The following is a 17,852-nucleotide window of genomic DNA, read 5'->3' as shown; positions in this document are numbered from 1 at the left end:
TGTTAAAGTCCCAAAAATAAAGGTCAAAAGGTTGCCTTCTTCATAAATGATGAAAAATTTAAAAGCAGCTTTAAATTATTTTTTTGTTTTTTGATTCAATGACTTATAAAGAGTCCTGATATATTTTCCCCCCTTCAAGACTTAGACTTGATTTTTCAGGTTGACTGAGTAATTTCTTGGTCACTATCAAAAATTTCTTATTACCCAATTGTCCCTAGTTTTTGATAAAATAAATAAATAAAATTTTAAAATAAATATCTAAAATCAAATCAGAGGAAGGGGAACCACCTTCCAAGCACTATTCAGTAGTGATTTGAGATTTCAAAAAATTACTTTATCTGAAGGAAAAAAGGAACACATGGGAGACAACCTCAAATTACAGTCAGTGATAACTCTCCATTTTATTTTTTGACCAATTTAAAAAATACAAAGGTTTCATTTGTAATTTACCTATGGCAAAAATTCCTGGGGAAACCTAATGTATACAAACATCTTGTTCTAAAAATGACACAAAATAATAAACATCACTACCACTGCCATCAATGCCAGATGTAAATATGGAATCTATAATTCCCTTCACAACTACATATATGAAATCAATTTCCTTCTTATTTAAAGGAAAATATTGGTGTGGTAAATTGTCTCTACTTACAGACCACAGACAATACTTACCTTGAATCCTAGAAGGATGCAGTTTTGTATCTGCAACACATTAAGGGAACACATTTTGAACAAAACTAAACATCATCATTTAGAAAAGTTACTGAGATTGTGTTGGTACTGTACAATGTTTCAGCCACTGCTGTGTCTGGCTGTTTCACTGCAGTTTTGAGAGTTGAGGTCAATCCATTGCTTCTATCAATTCCAAGCTGGGCGATGAATTGACTTAAGGCCAAATTCTGGTTCTGCAAGAGCAAAGAGGCAACCCCCAAGCAGCTCAAGGATGGATCAACAGCTGCAGAGGCCACCCACGCATTGGGACACAGCTCTCAGCTGTCTCTCCATTCAGAACTCCAGTTGGGCCTGACCCCATACAAATGTGGTGTTCCCGCTTTGATATTTATGAACCGATTACATTAGAAATGCAGTGTAATGATCCAGGGGTTGGAGAAAATGTTATTTATACAAATGTGGTTAACACCTCATCACTTAAAGCTAAGTTAATATTGTTCATTGTGCTTTTTGTTTTCTGGGGTTTCTCTTGCCCCAAAATGCAACCCACATTTGGATTCCCTGTATGATAAAGAGTGTGACGGACAGAATGAAGCTGTTGGACAACATGAGGCCCACAAGTGAGACCGCCTCTCAGAAGACCTAAATAACTGTGCTTTGATTCAAGTACAATGTTGACATGAGGATCCAGTGGCTTGGAAAGTAATCTAGAGGTCATAGGTCTATTATCTGTTGCCTGGTAGCTCCTATTTTGCACTGTTTCTGCTGGAATAGAGAGAAAATTTTAGATTTAGCTTAGTGCTTCTATGAATGTACAAGAAAGGTGATATTTAAATAAATTTCTAGGGTTCTTCTAGTTTAACTTTGTATGATTTTAGTTAAATGCTGTACAACATGGAAATAATGAATCCTAAACTGAGGAAATGATTAAAAAATAATTAGTAAAAAAATTTAAATACCCCTCCCCCTTCAATATAAATTATAGAAGACCTTAAGTGTGAATACAACTAATAAAGTTGTACTAATTTTCATTATTGTTCCCTGAAATTCCATAAGGCTTAAAAAATTTTAATGGCACAAAAATTCATTTTTTGTATATAAAAAATCCAATTTCTAACTGCATTTTTCACTATATTTTTAACAAAGACACTTAGTTACATTACCCTGTGAGGTAGACAGTGCAAATATTATCCCCATTTTACAGGTGTGGAAACTGCTTCAGAAAGGTTAGATGATCTGCTTATGGTGACATGTTTAGCAAAGTATTGGAGCCTCTAGTCTCTGCTCCCCAAGTTCATTACTCTTTCCATCATTCTACTTTGCCTTTAAAATATTTCAATCAAAAATTTGCTTATGCAAACATAAGCAAAAGAAAGTTAAATGTATATTACTGACTTCATATTTTCACAAACTTTGACTACATGGGATTAAAATGAAGAATTCATTCAAGAAAATTCAAGAAAAATTCAAACATATGTCAAATTTACATTTGTGATAGTTAATTAGTAGAAATGAAGGAGAGAGAAATCAAGGCAAATCACAATGAAAGGAATCCCTTGTATTCTGACGCAGAGTCCATATCTAAGCATGAATATTTTAAACTATAGGCAGTCTCAAGGACCACCCTGGGGTGCGACCAGGAGGAAAAATTTCAAACAAAAAGTACAAAAGGGAAAAAAGAAAAAAAAAAAAAACAATTTTAAAGATTTCTCCAGAAGTATTATATATAACAGCTATTATTAAGTCATATCTGAATGCTTCACCCAATTGAACAGCTGATAGGGAAAAATCCTTCAATCCTCAAAAAAAAAAAAAAAAAAAAAACAGACAATGTCAACTACTGCCCATTGCAGTAATGATTTGCTTAAGATGTGGAATGAAAGGAAAAAGAGAGATACAATCATAGAAATGGCAAGACATAATTCATTGATAGAAGGCTGATGCTTATAACAACTAAATAGGAATTTTTGTAGGTTTCTACAAATTTTCTAGCTATAAAAAATGTTGAATGCTATAATTAGCTAGAATATATAATACTTAGTCTTTAATGTCACTTTTTTAGCTAAAGTTATCATTCACTTAAAAAACTTCAGAACATACCATTTCTAAAGCTGGCTAGAATATCCAGGCCCATCAGAATTTCAACTTCAGAAAAGTTCACTCTTTTGGAGTAAAGTATAACAGATTTTAAGATCAAGAGTGAAACTCACAGGGCCTACCTCTGCCTTGAATAGTCAGTAAGATTCATCTACCCAGCTGGCCATAATTCAGACTCCTGTTTTCTTGGGGAGGGAATGAGAGAGCTTTTTGTAGGCACAGAATGGTTCTCTCTTCAGTTTCAAAATTTAGTCTTACTGCCAATTCACCTCAAATAGTCTCTCATAATATCTGCAGGCCCTAAAATACTCTCTCTATCTATAACTAACATGCAATATGGAGACATGTGCCAATCATACTGACAAATAAAGTATGATAGAGCAAAAAATGAATTTTAAATCCTCAATTAAGAACATCCCCAAAGTAAGGTTAACATATATGGAAAAGGTTCATAGGTCATATTTATTCATTATAGTCCTTGACAATCTGCTCTATCTCAGTAATCCTGATTCAAGTATAGAGCAAATCCCACTATAACAAATATGATTCCAATAAAAAGCTCCCTTTAAACAACCCCACCCCCCAAAAAATAAAAAAAAAACTTTCCAAGTTCCAGGAGATGGCCTATTTATTTCATGCAATCTGACATAACTGCAATAGAAATTAAAACTTGGGTCAAGGGATTTTTAAAAAAAGAAAAAAATTATAGTTAATGACTCTGGAAAACAAATGAGGTTGATTTTGGTCTTATATAAGCATTATGATATAGTGTAGAACATTAAATTCTGGGTCAGAGGACCTGAATTGATCTTTCAGCTCTTAACACTAAATAACTCTTGTGACCGTGAGAAAGTGATCTAATATCTCCGGACCTGTTTCCTCATCTATAAATTAAAAGGGTTACATAATCTTCTTTTTGATTTAAACCTATGATTTCATCAATGTAGAGAACTCTTGGTGAAGAAAATTCCTCCAGCAAAAAATTTCAATAATTGTTCTGCAACTTTAAGTTGCTTAGGGCTAACTGCCCAGAGTCATACAGCTAGTATGTATTCAAGACAGAATTTCTAAACTTGAAACCATGTGTCCACCCACTATGCCATGTTACCTTTGAAGATGCTAATTTCACATACCATAACTTACTCTCACATTTGTATTCATTTAAGTATAACAAATCATTTTAAAATCCTTTCCAGGATGAAAAGAATGGATCTACATCTGATCTATTTGATGAAACATTTATATATTTTAAAAAGAACTTATGAAAGTATGTAAAAGCCATGATTTGGAACACAGAACAAAGGATGGGACTTGTAAAATGACTTGTAAAGGGGCAGCTAATTGGCGCACTGGAAAAAGCACCAGCCCTGAAGTTAGGAGGACCTGAGTTCAAATGTAATCTCAGACTCTTAACACTTCCTAGCTCTGACCCTGGGAAAATCACTTAACTCCAACAGCCTCAGCAAAAAAAAAAAAAAAGCTTGTCAAGACAGAACTGAGAGCCAATTAGATGTGTGATGAGTAATTTATATATTCTCAAGGATAGTGTGGATACAAAGGTGAATTTAAAAAAAAAAAAAAAAAAAAGTGCTTAGCTTAAAAAGCCCAGTAGATACTGTGATAACCTTCATATTCAAAGACAAATTATTTAGTATGAAACTTACTTTCCTTTTAAAAAAAAAAAAAAAAAAAAAAAAAAAAAAAATATATATATATATATATATATATATATACACATATATATTGTTTAAAATAGCCTATTTAATTTGTAACTTAAAATAGTGAAAAGTGGCAAAAATTCAGCAACACATATTCTCAAATATTTGCTATTTTATCAATATACACATGACAATTGTAAGGGAGTATAAAAGAGCCACTTTTAGATATTTTATGAAACAATGACAATCATATAGATTAAGTGAGGCAAATACAGGAAATCATAACCAATGTCTTAAGTTTTCCATGAAAGAAATATTAACACTGAATTTATTTTCTAGCACATATTTACAAAGAATTTATTTTTTGTTAACTATAAATGTTAATTATATCCAATCTAAAGATCTGGAAGTCTTTTATGAAATTTTGAATTTTTATCTGTGAAATCTGTTTTCAGGGACAGATCCTGTTATAAGTTACTACTGAGGGTTTAGATGGTGATCTTAAATTTTGTACTACACACATATATAAATGCATACATGTGTGTATGTATCCCAATTATTTTTGTAAATGATTTCAGGAAAGAGTATCTGATAGAATTCTTATTTCTAAACCTCGTATCTAAATTAGATTTTTCTATCTTCTGTATAGAGAGGAACTATGTATCAAGCAAACTGGTTCTTTTATCTCCCCAAAGAATGGCTCACTCAAGAGGATGATTAGGGATACGAATAAGCAAATTTTTAGAAAACAGAAACCAAGTGCAATTCACAGGCACGTCTAAATTTCAACATATTTATTGTTACTGTTATTTGTAAAGAAAAGTTTACACAAAATAAGTAAATATATGCAATGAAGAAAAATACCTATAAAAATGTGAGACTATTTAAAATATGTATTTAAGTTGGATAACACCTTTTTGATCATCCACAAAATTTAGCTCAGTCTTCTCAAGACCAACCATACTGTTGTAAAGTGACTGGTTAAGGATGATGGTTGAATTTACAGCCATGGCATATGGCTACAAACTACAGGTTTTTATGGATAGCCTTACCAATACACCAACTTACCAATGTGCCTCCTGATTTAATGTTCTACTTCATGCTAATGAAACTGTTCCTAATATATTTTTAATTTAAAAATTTGATTAACATTGGATTTGTAAGAAATTTGAAACTAAATTTAGTACACCAGTAATATAAACTGTATTGTCAAGTTTTTGTCTTTTTTTGATAGAGTAGAGAAATGGCTTAAGACCTGTTATATTTCATCTATACAAAGATTTCACAATATGGCAACTCCATCTTGATGAAGCCATACAATTTATAAGTAACTGCAAGTATTAGAGAAATGTCTGGGGCACTAAAAATTAAGTGACTTGTCTAAGGTCATATAACTAGTTATGTGCCAGAAAGAGAACTTGAACACACGTCTTAATTCTAAATCCTTAATCCTCTAACCATTATGCAACACTGCCTCTATTAATATAATTGGCTAATCTGCCATACTAGACTGTCAAAATGACTTACTCAAAACATATTTCTTGTCCAAAAAAGGCAAAACTATTTGGACTTCTGGGTTATTGTTTAAGAAGTTAACAATAATCAACTAACACTTTATACTGAAAATGCTTCTCTGTAAATATATAAGCAAAGGAATAAAAAGAATAATTTGAAAGTTATGGTTACTCTTTCTTCAAGTTTTATAATAACAAAAGAAATCAGCCTCTACTCTCATACAGACCTAAATAAATGCAAAATGTGATTCTAACATTATGATATTCAGATGAATAAATAATTGTTAACAATCTGCCACTGAAATGTGAGAAAATGGTTGTATAAGAGGGTAACTAAAGCATTTCCTATGGAAAGAAAAAATGCAGCCCATTTCATTCCTCCTCCCCATCAAAATGATTAATGATGACTTTGAATTCCTAATACATACAATTTTATAACATGGATGTAGATGGGAATAGCTAAAAAAAAAAATTGGTTCTATTTTCATTTCTTTTATGACATTCATTGTTAGGTTCATATTCATACCAAGCAATCTTTTGATAAATCTATACAAATACAGAAAACTCTCACTTTAGGTAAAACCTGTTCATGTATTTGGAATGTCTGTTTCATCTCATTTAGGACAGTTTATGTGTAAGTGGCCTATCAATTCTCCATTTTAAAAAGTAATTAAGAACTTAAGATCGTTAGCACCATAGTATATTTTGCTAAATTATCTCAAAGTTTCTAAGAATTAGAATCTGTTTCAAATTTGAGAGAATACAATTTCCAAATATTAATCCTCTCCCTTGCTTGCAAAGTTGCACTACTAGTATAACTTGGGAAAAGAAAACCACTTCAAAACAACTTTTGGTTGAACAAGAAACTAAAGCTCATTAGATTCTAGCATGTTAATATGATTTTCTACAGAATACTTGCTTATTTTAAGAGTTTAGTGGCAAGAGAATCCACGTACTTCAAGAATTAAAACAGGTTAATTAAAAAACAAAAACCTCTGGGTGATATAAAGAATGTAACACGACTGTCATGTGAATCTATATTAGGACTTCATAATTTTACTTATTAAATTCTAATTATGTTAATAGTGACAGTATGTTTGCTTATGTTATACTACCAGGATACCAGTCCCACAATTTAATATTTTAACTGATCAGAAGTGAGGATTAATGAATCTCGAGCTTTGGATATTCTGGGTGTATATGTGACTTTATGATAATAAATATCAAGATGTGTGCTAATGTGTCTTTAGATATTTAATATCTTTAACACTCAAATGAGCTTGAAAACAAACATTTCTGCTCCTAAGTTTGAGGGTTTTTTTGGAAAGATTACAGTATAGTATATTCCAGATCCAAGTTTACTATGGATAACAATGGAACTATTCTTAATGGGCAAAGATAGAGAATGGGATGAATTTTTAAAACTTGACCAAAGTTGCTAAATACTTCAAGGAACTTTGAATCTTCTGATTTAATTTCTTTTCTTTTCTTTTTTCTTTCTTTCTTTTTTTTTAATATTAGTTGTGATGATAAAAAAAAAAAAGAAATTAAATCAGAGGATTCAAACTCCCACTAAACCATTCATAAAGTATTACCTTGCACAAATGTTAAGCAAAATAGTATGAAAAAGTCATTATTAAAACTTACACTATTGTATTTTCCTTTATTAAGAGAACATCAATATCAACCTAGAGTAGCCCTATTTGGCCTATAAGCCAATTTATTTTTCATTACTAATATTTGTTAGTCAACATCATCCAAATTACTATTCTTTGTAGTAACTATCTATGTACAGCGAATTACATAAACATTTCCAATTTTATAATGTACATTGTTATAAGTCAAAACTATCCTTCCTTCCCCCAAACTAAACCAGATTAAAAAAAAAAAAAAAAAAAAAAAAAAAAGAGTATATTGCTTCCCTCCAAAAAACAACAAAAAATCCCAAACTTATCACCTACTCTTTAAGACTTGTTTGGTTTATTTTTTTTTTTTTTGCAAACCAAAACAATGGAAGTCCTGTCTCCAAATTAATTTCATATTTAAAATAAACCTAGAGAATACGAAAAAGCATTCTTCACCCTCATTTTTAAAAATTAAAATCCATGGCTCTCAAATTGAATCAATTATAATCAGAACTATAGATCTAATTATGTTTTATTACCTATATTTTCCCCTCAATCAAACTAAAAGAAGAATGATACTATATGCAAAAGACATTTATTCAAAAAAGCACACACACTAACTTGCAGAATCATAGAATTTATGTAGTAAACATTAATAAAAAAATTAAATATAAAACATCTTTATTACCAGCAGGTAACAATATTTTTAGGTATATTACTAATTTGGAAATGCAAGAACAGATCAAAACTCACAACTAATATTTAAACTTGTAACGAATTTGGCAAATTATGCCAAGAGGCACTGTTTTGAATATTGTTGAACTACCCTTTGGGGAAACTGCTAAAAATTGTAACTTTTGGAAAACAGTTTTGGATTTTGATGCAAAGAAAAAATTAAGTAAAGTGAATGAACAAACATGAAGCTCATGAAACTAAAGGCAGCTTGTTTTTTTCTTTAAACAGCATCTGCATTACCACCTCCATTTTGCAAAATTCAATTAGATGATAAACAATTTTATTCAGAAAAATAAATTTATCAGGAATCCCAATCTTCATGGTGTCATTTGTTGGTCACAGCACTTCATTCTGTGTTATCTAGTTCATCACTCTCTTTATCCCAGTCTTTCATTGTTGCTCCCATCATAAAGTCATCACGCAATATATTCCAGCCTGAGCCCTGCTCTGATTTCCCTTTGGCCTGGAAAAAGAAAAAAAGAATCATAACTGAAAAATATTAAACCCAAACCGTAAAACAAACTCTGTTCTACCTTACAATTTTTACAATAGAAGTGTAATGTAGACAAATTGTTGAAATTTGCCTTATTTGTATCCTATGACCACATATGTGCAAAAGAATTAAAAAAAAAAAAAAAGCCCATATGCTAGCAAAGCTTATTTTTAATTATCCAATAAAAGACATATGGAAACAAAACACTTATTTTTCATGAACTAAAGAGTCAGATCTAGTCATGGCTTCCTTTATCAAAGCCTCTTTTTTTGGCAATCAAAATAGACTTGTGATATCATTTATTAATCCCCAGGTGCTAATTCATTAGGAAAAAAAAATTCTGGCACATTATTTAAACAAAAATATGGAGTTAATAAAGTCTTTTTAATCTGGCTCAAATTAAATATTTACATATTTTTTTGATTTATGAATTAAATCTTTTGTAAATTATAACCTTACTACCTGGGTCAACCATAGAGCTATACGAATCAAAGATGTTTCCAAAGGAAGTGGGGGGGGGGGGGGGTAGTCATACTTAAAAAAAAAAAATCTACATATCAATATCAGTATGTTTCAAACTTGCTTCTGATCAATGATGAAGAAATTTGGAAACTACATCAATCTAAGATGAACAATGACAATATAATAAATGAAAGCAATTCCTCATCTTGTCTCTAACATTCAAAGGATACCTTATTACTGAAGCCAAGAAATCAAATGGACCATTTAGTGATACAATAGTACCACCTTGTGGTGTTATTTATGAAATACAATCTATCAAGAACTTGGTAAAAAAGAAAGGTCTATGAAGTTCTAAGACTATAATCCATATTAGGTATAAAGAAGATGCAAAAATTTTCTAGGCATGCAAATATATTTATAAATATCTTTAAAAATACACAGTCTTCTGAATTAATGTTGCATTTATATCCAAAACAGTTACTAAAAGACTTTTTTGTGGCAATTATTATATGAATGAAGCTCATTTATATATTCTAAAATTTTGTTCAGCTCTATATTAATAAATATAGGATTACGAATCTGACCGAATATATGAAGACTGGCAAATAAGAAAAAGTCCAAACTCTCTTTTTATATATTCTTCCTATGTAAAGATACATCCAATGAAATAGGATGTATCTATTTAAATTAATTAATTTAAATTCTATTGAATCTAGAAGATTTAACAGGGATATATTATTCCAAATACCAATTTCTCCAAACCAAATATAAAGACTACAAATGCTAACAGACAATGCCATGAGTAAAATAAAAATAATATTATGATTTGAAAGCAGTGATGAGAGAGCAACTATCAGGAGTCAGGAAGGCCTGGATTCAACAGCTGCTCCTGATATGCTGCTCACTAGGCAAGTCTCTTCTTTTTTTCACAGTGCTTCCAAGAAAGTTTCTAAAAAGTTTCAGAACAAGCATCTACTAGGAATAGAACAGGTTTCCCTCTGGATTTGGATCTCCTAACATTGATAAAAACAGAGCTCTGAACCCTTCCCCTACATATTGTTATTTGTTAAATTAATAAAAGAAAGAAGTCTCAGTTTTTAAAAAGAGGAAAAACAAATTATTACTATAAAACATGAAAAGAAACAATAAAGAAGAAATGAAAAAAAACTATCAGAAATAACGTAATAGAAAAAGAAATTGAATAAGCAATATTAACTCTCAAAGGAAGGAGAGGAAGATGGGGAAGGGAGGAGGATGATGTAAGTCAGAGGGATTTATAAGTTAAATTCATTAAACTTTCAAAAAGCAAGTAATTGAAATATTAAACAAACTGTTTGAAAAAAAAAAAAACAACAGGAAAAAGGAACCTTTCCAAACTCTAAAATAGATCGACTAACCAATCGACCGACAGACAGACAGATAGATAGATAAATATGGTCTTAAAATCTAAATGAGGGCTAGAAAAAAATTATACTCATATGCCTAATGAACATTGATGCAAAAGAAAATTCAGATAAAATATTCAAGAATGGGTAACAATTAAGCATAACTGGTTTAAGACAATAATTATAAACAAACTAAAATTTTACTGGTAATAAAACTGACAAATAGTTGCTTAAAAAAACTTTTTTGACAAAATCTAATGATCATTCTATCAAAAATAAACACCTTGGAGAAAAATGAAAATACAAATTTTTCTTTAACTTGACAGAATCTAGCTAACAACATGAGAAACAGTATTTATAATGCTGAAATCATGAAGATCCTTCTAAGAAGAAAAGGACTGGTAATTAATGAGCAAGGATGTCCATTATCACAACTATCTTTAAATATACATCTAGAAATGCTAAGTTTAGTGACAAGAATAAATAAAATGGAGGAAAGGAAACATAAGCAGAGAAGAAACAAAACTATCACTTTTTATGTTGCAGATCATATGATGTGGCAAACTCTGAAAATTGAATAATAAGCAAAGTTCCAGGGGGGAGAAACCATTGGCAATTTTGTATCTTACCAATGAAATCCAGCAACAAGAGAAAAAAAAACCATCCAAAATAAGTACATAATGGTAACATGCTTAGGAATTTACCTACTAAGATACAAAAGAACTGTATGAATAGTCATGAACCACTCTTAAAAAGAAAATACAGACCTAAATAATGTGAAAAATAATCATTTATGAATAGGCCAAACCAATGTAATAAAAATGACAATACTATCAAATTAATTTACTCAGTAATATATCAATCAAATTATCAAAGGAAATTAAATTCATCTGGAGGCACAAAAAGTCAAAAACTAGAAGGGAAATAATGAAAGAAAAAGCTGAAAAAAACCCAAGAATCTAAGATTAACATATCTCAAACTATAGCTAATCAAGTTGAGAAGTTGACATGGAACTGACTATATATATATATATATATATATATATATATATATATATATATATATATATATATATATATATATATATATATATATATATATATGTATATATATACTTGTCTAAAGTTCAACAAATCTAAAGGCTACTGCAATAAGGACTATTTGAAAAATATGCTGAGAAAAATGGAAATCAGCCTAACAGAATTTAAATATAATCTAACATCTCATATCATACACCAAGATAAAGCCCAAACAGATACATGACTTAGGCAAAATAATATTATAAACAAATTAGATGAGAAAAAAAAAAAAAAAAAAGATTCTGGGTAGAATTTAGAAACAAACAAGGAACCGAAAATCATAGAAGATAAAAGGTATGAATGTGATTATTTAAAAGGGTTTCTTTTTTGTTTGTTTGATGTGAAGGGGAGGAGATGGGCAATTAAAATTAGACAGAAGATGATAAGAAGGGAAAAAATCTTTGCAGCACTTTTCTCATTAAGATTTCATATCCACAATATACAGGGTGTTTCAAAAGACAATGCAATTAAATTATTAAAGCTTAAATTTTAAGAACCTTATAAATAAGTGGTTCTATTCTATAACAAGAGCTGTCATTAAAAGGCAGATGACCAAATGATATAACCCAAAAAGCTTTCAATGTAAGACATTTACGCTACCAATAATCACATGAAAAAAATGAACCAATTCACTAAGAATTAGAGTAATGTAAACAGAGACAACTCTGTATTTCCAACTCACCTATCAATTGGCCTTAAGATGACCAAAGGAAAAAAAAAAAGGCAATTTTTGGAGAGACAGCAGGGAAATAAGCCCACTAATGTACTATTGGTGGAGCTTTGAATCAACTTATGCATTTAAAAAAAAAAAAACTCAAATTTTTAAAATAAATTTAAAAAAGAAAACAATTCAGAACTATGTCCCCAAATCTATTAAATATTAGGCCTCTATTCCAAAGCAATAAAAGAAAGGACCCATAGATGCAAAAAAATTTATAGAACATTTTTACAGTTAAAAAAAAAAAAAAACAACCACTGTAAACTAAGGCAGAACCTACCAATTAATAAAATACTATTATATAATAAGAAAGGATGAAATCAAGTTTCAGAAAAACTTAGAAAGACCTGTGTGAACTGATAATGAAGTGACTAGAAACAAGAACAATTTAAACAATAACAACAGTATAAAGAAAAACAACTCTGAAAGACTTAAGAACTCTGGTCAATGCTATGATCAAATAAGATTAGGGAAAAAAAATGCACAAAGCTTGCTACTTGCTTTATGAGAAAAAAGTAATAAACTCAAGAAGCAAAATGTGACATATTTTTGGACCCAGATGATGTGGAAATTTGTTTTACTCAATCACATGTATGTTTTTAAAAAGTTGCTTTTCTTTTTATGATTTGGATGGTAGGGAGAAATAGAGAATGTGAAAAAAGGGGATTAAAGTAGGATTTCATAAATTCCCCCTCCCCCAAAATGAGGGCCACTGAAGGATCATTTTTAAAGAAAGAAGAAAAGTCAGAAAGAAGACATGAAAAGCAAATTAGCTAAGAAAGTTATATGTTGATCTTTTTATAAAAAAGAAAACTCAACTTGCAAATTTTATATTTTTCAAGTTTGATGTACATTTCTACTTTTGTGTTCTAAGTACATATAAATGTCCATTTCATTTGGTGTTTATATAATAAAAATAGAACAAAAAGAATATGGGGAGAATAAAAAAAGTTAAAATTTTTATGTTGTATATTCTATTATTGTAAGTTACTATAACTTGATTAAACTGTGTGTGTGTATATGTAGGTATACATACATATTTAGAAAGCTTATACTAGATAGAAATTTAACATGTCAAAGGATTATTTCAATAAAAAATCGATCAGCTCAGACATTTGATCAGGAATGCAATAATCCAAATTATATCAATTTTCACTGGAAAAAAAATGAATGTAACATTTCCAGAATAGAACCCCTTCCACACCCCAAAATTTAAGGTTTTTTGGGAAAAGATAATCAACAAAAAAAAGGACTAGATAAGTGAAAAGGATACTTCCTCCCCTAATATATGTTGGAAAATTAATGTCATATCTTATACCACAAAATGTTCATAAAGACTGAAATAATAAAATCCCAAAAAGATCTTAGTACTTTACCATTTAATATTTTACAATTTGGTGAAAATTTCTTTTATCCCTCCTTTTCATTTTTAAAGAAAAAAGTAGATTCAAGATATTGATTCTAACACTGAAAATCATAAAATCTTAAGAGTTAGAGGCAGGACCTAAAAAAAAAAAAAAAAAAATCAAGATAATTATCATATGATAGTTACTCAACCTAGTAATTCTAAGAAAAATGACATCCTAGAACTTTAGATCACATTGGTCTTTGCTTCCATCAGATGGAAAATTATCCTAACAACTAAGTATAGAAGGTATAATGAAAATTTAGTAGGCCCAATGAAGTAAACTTGAGTTTTGCTTAAAAAACAAACAAACAAAAACACTATACTGATTGTCAGTGACCTCAAGCAACTGATACAGCTCTGCTGTAATACCAACTGAGAAGCAAACCCAAGCAGGACTTAAATGAAAGCCAGATGCTAAAAGACCACAAAATAATACCCTTCTCTCTAGCCATGGCGTTATGAAAATATTTAATTAGAATAATACAAGCAATTTATATCTATTGAAAAGATGAAGCTTACCCTTCTTTGTAAAAATGTTCCATCAATGACACCTAAAATAATATTCTATTTCACAGTACAAAAGTTTTTTGTTCATGCACATAGATTTTGGCAAGTTAAACTGAAAACATAAGTTTGTGCTTAATTTATTCATTTTTAATAAAATAAGAAATTAATTTCTAATATGAATGGAGAAATAAAATTAAATACTGGACAAGAAATAATAAATGCTTTTCTAACAATTACCATGAGTTAATTTCATTATGTTTTCACTCCACAAAAAATGTTCATGCTTTTCATTTTTTTAATGTATAATCTAGTTTGATTTACATTTAGAAAAGAAGGGGGGGGGGGTGTCTTAATACTTGCTAAATCAGCTTTAATTCCCATTATAAGATTTTACTAAGTCCTTTACAGCTACTGTCAAATTTGGCATCAGAATTTGAAGCCTACTTTGAAAACTCCTCTTGAGAAAATGGTACCCCCTTTATTAGCCATATACTCATAAAAATATAAGATGAATAACATATTCAAGAAGATGAACATCAATGAGTATGAGCAACATAGTACAAAATTCCTTTACTTTAAAATGTGTAGGAGATACAGATTTGAATTATGTAGGAATTATTATGGGGGAATTTTTTTTCTGTTTCTGTGATACCACAAGCAGATCTTATCCTTATTGCAGATCTAACAAAATGTTTCTATCAAAGACTTCTTTGTGTTGGTTTTACAGTTAGATATTTTTCTTCTGCCCTTTTCTCCCCTCTATCTACTTTTAATTTTTGCCTTCCTGTTGCACTTAGATGGCTTTCTGGGCAATAAGCCTATTTTGGCTTCATTTTTCGTTTACTGTTTGTATAACTCCCCAGATTCTATTTTTAAGTTGACTAAAGGTACCAAGAAAGCTACCAAAGACTTCAATAGATCATACTTGGGGGTGGGAAGGCCCCAGAGAGCAGGCCAGAGAGCAGCACACCTCCAAATTACATTAATTTTAGCATTATCTTAACAATAGAAGTATAGACAGATTCAAGATGATGAAGTAGAAATAACACTGGACTACAAATCAGGAGATCAGGATTATAGTCATGATCATGCTATTGTATCTAACTCACTGCCTCTCTGAGGGCTTGGCTTCTGCATCTGCAAGGAGAGGAAGTTAGACAAGAAGTCCCTTCTAGTTCTAAAAAAAACCCCTGTGACTCTGATCTCTTAACATTATGTTTAAAAGAAACTAACTCTACTTTGTTCAGAATTCAGTACTATTGAAAATGTTTGTTTTTTTTAAATTATAGAGAAAAATAACTAATTTCTATTGTTGCCTTTTCTTTCCCTTGTTCAAAGGTTCACAGTTCAGGTTACCATTGTGTAGGTCCTAAGAAGAAAGCCCAGCTTTCCACTTTCAAAGGACATCACCTTAACCTATAACTGATGAAATATTTTTTTAATAAGAATGACTATATGTAAGTTGAAATGATCAAGATGCCTTTCCAAAGTCAAACGAAATAAACACTGAGAGGGGTTAAGTACATTGCCAAATAAAACTTTAAATGTCACAAATGCTTTGTAAATCTTAAATCTGATGTTATACTGGTAACACACTCCCCCATCAACCTCCTTGGAGTGGTTATTTTATCCACTCTTTTCCCTTGTTTTCTCTCTGCGTCCCCCCTAATATTCCTAGTTGGTGCCACCTAGAAAAATTGGGAATCACCAATTTCAAACCTTTCAGTGAATGGAAGTCTTCAGGGACTTACAACTACAACAGTCATTTGACTTGCTATTTGGGCCTTTCCCTCTATCCTGCAGCTAAATTGTTTTATTTTTATTTTTTTTAAATTTGTATCCCCAGTTGTTTAATACCATGTTTCCCACACAATAAGCAATTATTAAATATCTCTTCTCTTATTCAATTTATTAAATATTTACTATGTAATGCATGTAAAGTAACATACAATGCATTGGAAATACAAAGATAAAAATAACCTTACTTTCAAGCTTACATTTTAGTAAGAAGACACAATGTGTACACATGTAATTATAAGAAAATTTGAGAAGTACTAAAAAAGATGCAATAAAAGCATCACCATATGCTGTTTTACCAAAACCCAGTAACCTCAAATCCATATTTGTTAAAGATATAAATTTAGATAGAAATACACACACACACACAAATTAAGATATTTTCTTAAGGATTTTTTCTACTAGAGTTAACTGAATTCATTGAACATTAAAAAGGTTCATTATGATATTTGGACACAGAAACAAAAATCAGAAGGCAATTCAGAGAATACCTAAGACATCTGTTAGTTGAAAAGAATCTCACTTTCAACATCGCTAATAAGTAGTCATCAAGTGTCCTTTAAAAGATCTCTCATAAATGGGAAAAACCTTTTGAGATAGATCTTCTCATATTATAGCTCAATGAAAGATAAGACTTAGTAATTAATGGTAGACAAATCTTGCTTCTTGGCAACTTCCCTTCCTTCCCTGCCTCTATTCAGAATGGGGCATATTTGTACTATTTCCCAGACTAGAGGATATCATTCACTGACTATACTGTTCATTGAAGTGCATCCAAAAGAATGGTCCAGAATCATCTTCCTCCACTGCATAAAAATTTTCAGAATCACTACCTTCCTTACCTATGCCTCAGAGGCAATTTCATTTCCCTTTCCTTCTAATTTTACTTAAAAGTGATGTTCAAAGTCAATATGCTATAGGACAAATAACAGTTGGTCTCTGTTGGCCTCAGGACACATTTGATTTTTTTTTTTTTTTAAGTGTTGACAGTTCCTTACTAATTAGGGAGAAGAAAGAGTGCTTGAATTGGAATTAAGAGATTATGGTTTGAATTTTAGTTCTGACAGTTCCTATTTGATAGCAAGTAAATAACTTTCTCTGAGCCTTTTATGGAAAAATGAAAATGTTTATATTACCAACTTCAAAAAGTTGTTACAAAGTAGCTTTTAAAAGCATTTGAAGCACTTCACTAATGCTGTTATTAGCCCAGAATCATAAGCTACTGTGAAAACAACTTGTATGATTCTTTTTTTCCCCCCCATCAGCATTATGGTGATAGCAATAGCATAGCTAAGCTCCCTGAGTTATGAAGAAAGCACTACATTAATCTTATGGTCACAGGTAATTTGGGAACAGCACCCAAACACCTCCCAGTTAATTAATTTTGTTTATTCTAGGGGACTATCCAGAGAAGTGTGTGTGTGTGTGTGTGTGTGTGTGTGTGTGTGTGTGTGTGTGTGTGTGTGTGTGTGTGTGTTACTTAATTTACCATCACAGATCAGTAACAGGCCATATTTCCTCCATCCTGTATCATCAGAAAAGATATATTTAAGTGTAATATAATGTCCTAAGTTTTGGCTGACTTAGATTCTAAAGGAATCTAGATGAAGTTGAATACCCTCAGAAGCATAAGACTAATACACAGCCATGTCTCAAAAAGAAAAAGAAAGATGCTTAGATAAAGCATTATAGGAGACAATT

The 17,852-nt window shown here is 30.6% G+C and overlaps 1 protein-coding gene across 1 annotated transcript in view; it reads right to left on the bottom strand.

Annotated features, from left to right (window-relative positions):
• Nucleotides 1-8,147: 8,147 nt before the first annotated feature.
• The window catches only part of RRP15 (ribosomal RNA processing 15 homolog), a 50,171-nt gene continuing 40,466 nt past the window's right edge, over nt 8,148-17,852 (bottom strand). The window contains exon 5 of the mRNA XM_074309187.1: nt 8,148-8,764. Coding sequence (XP_074165288.1) covers nt 8,648-8,764 — 117 coding nt within the window. The 3' untranslated portion in view covers nt 8,148-8,647. The remainder of the gene's footprint in view (nt 8,765-17,852) is intronic.

This window comes from Sminthopsis crassicaudata, chromosome 4 (assembly GCF_048593235.1).
Source record: "Sminthopsis crassicaudata isolate SCR6 chromosome 4, ASM4859323v1, whole genome shotgun sequence".
Taxonomy (NCBI): Eukaryota; Metazoa; Chordata; class Mammalia; order Dasyuromorphia; family Dasyuridae; genus Sminthopsis; species Sminthopsis crassicaudata.
Note: the sequence above shows the minus strand (reverse complement) of the source record. Positions and strands in the feature narration are given on the sequence as shown.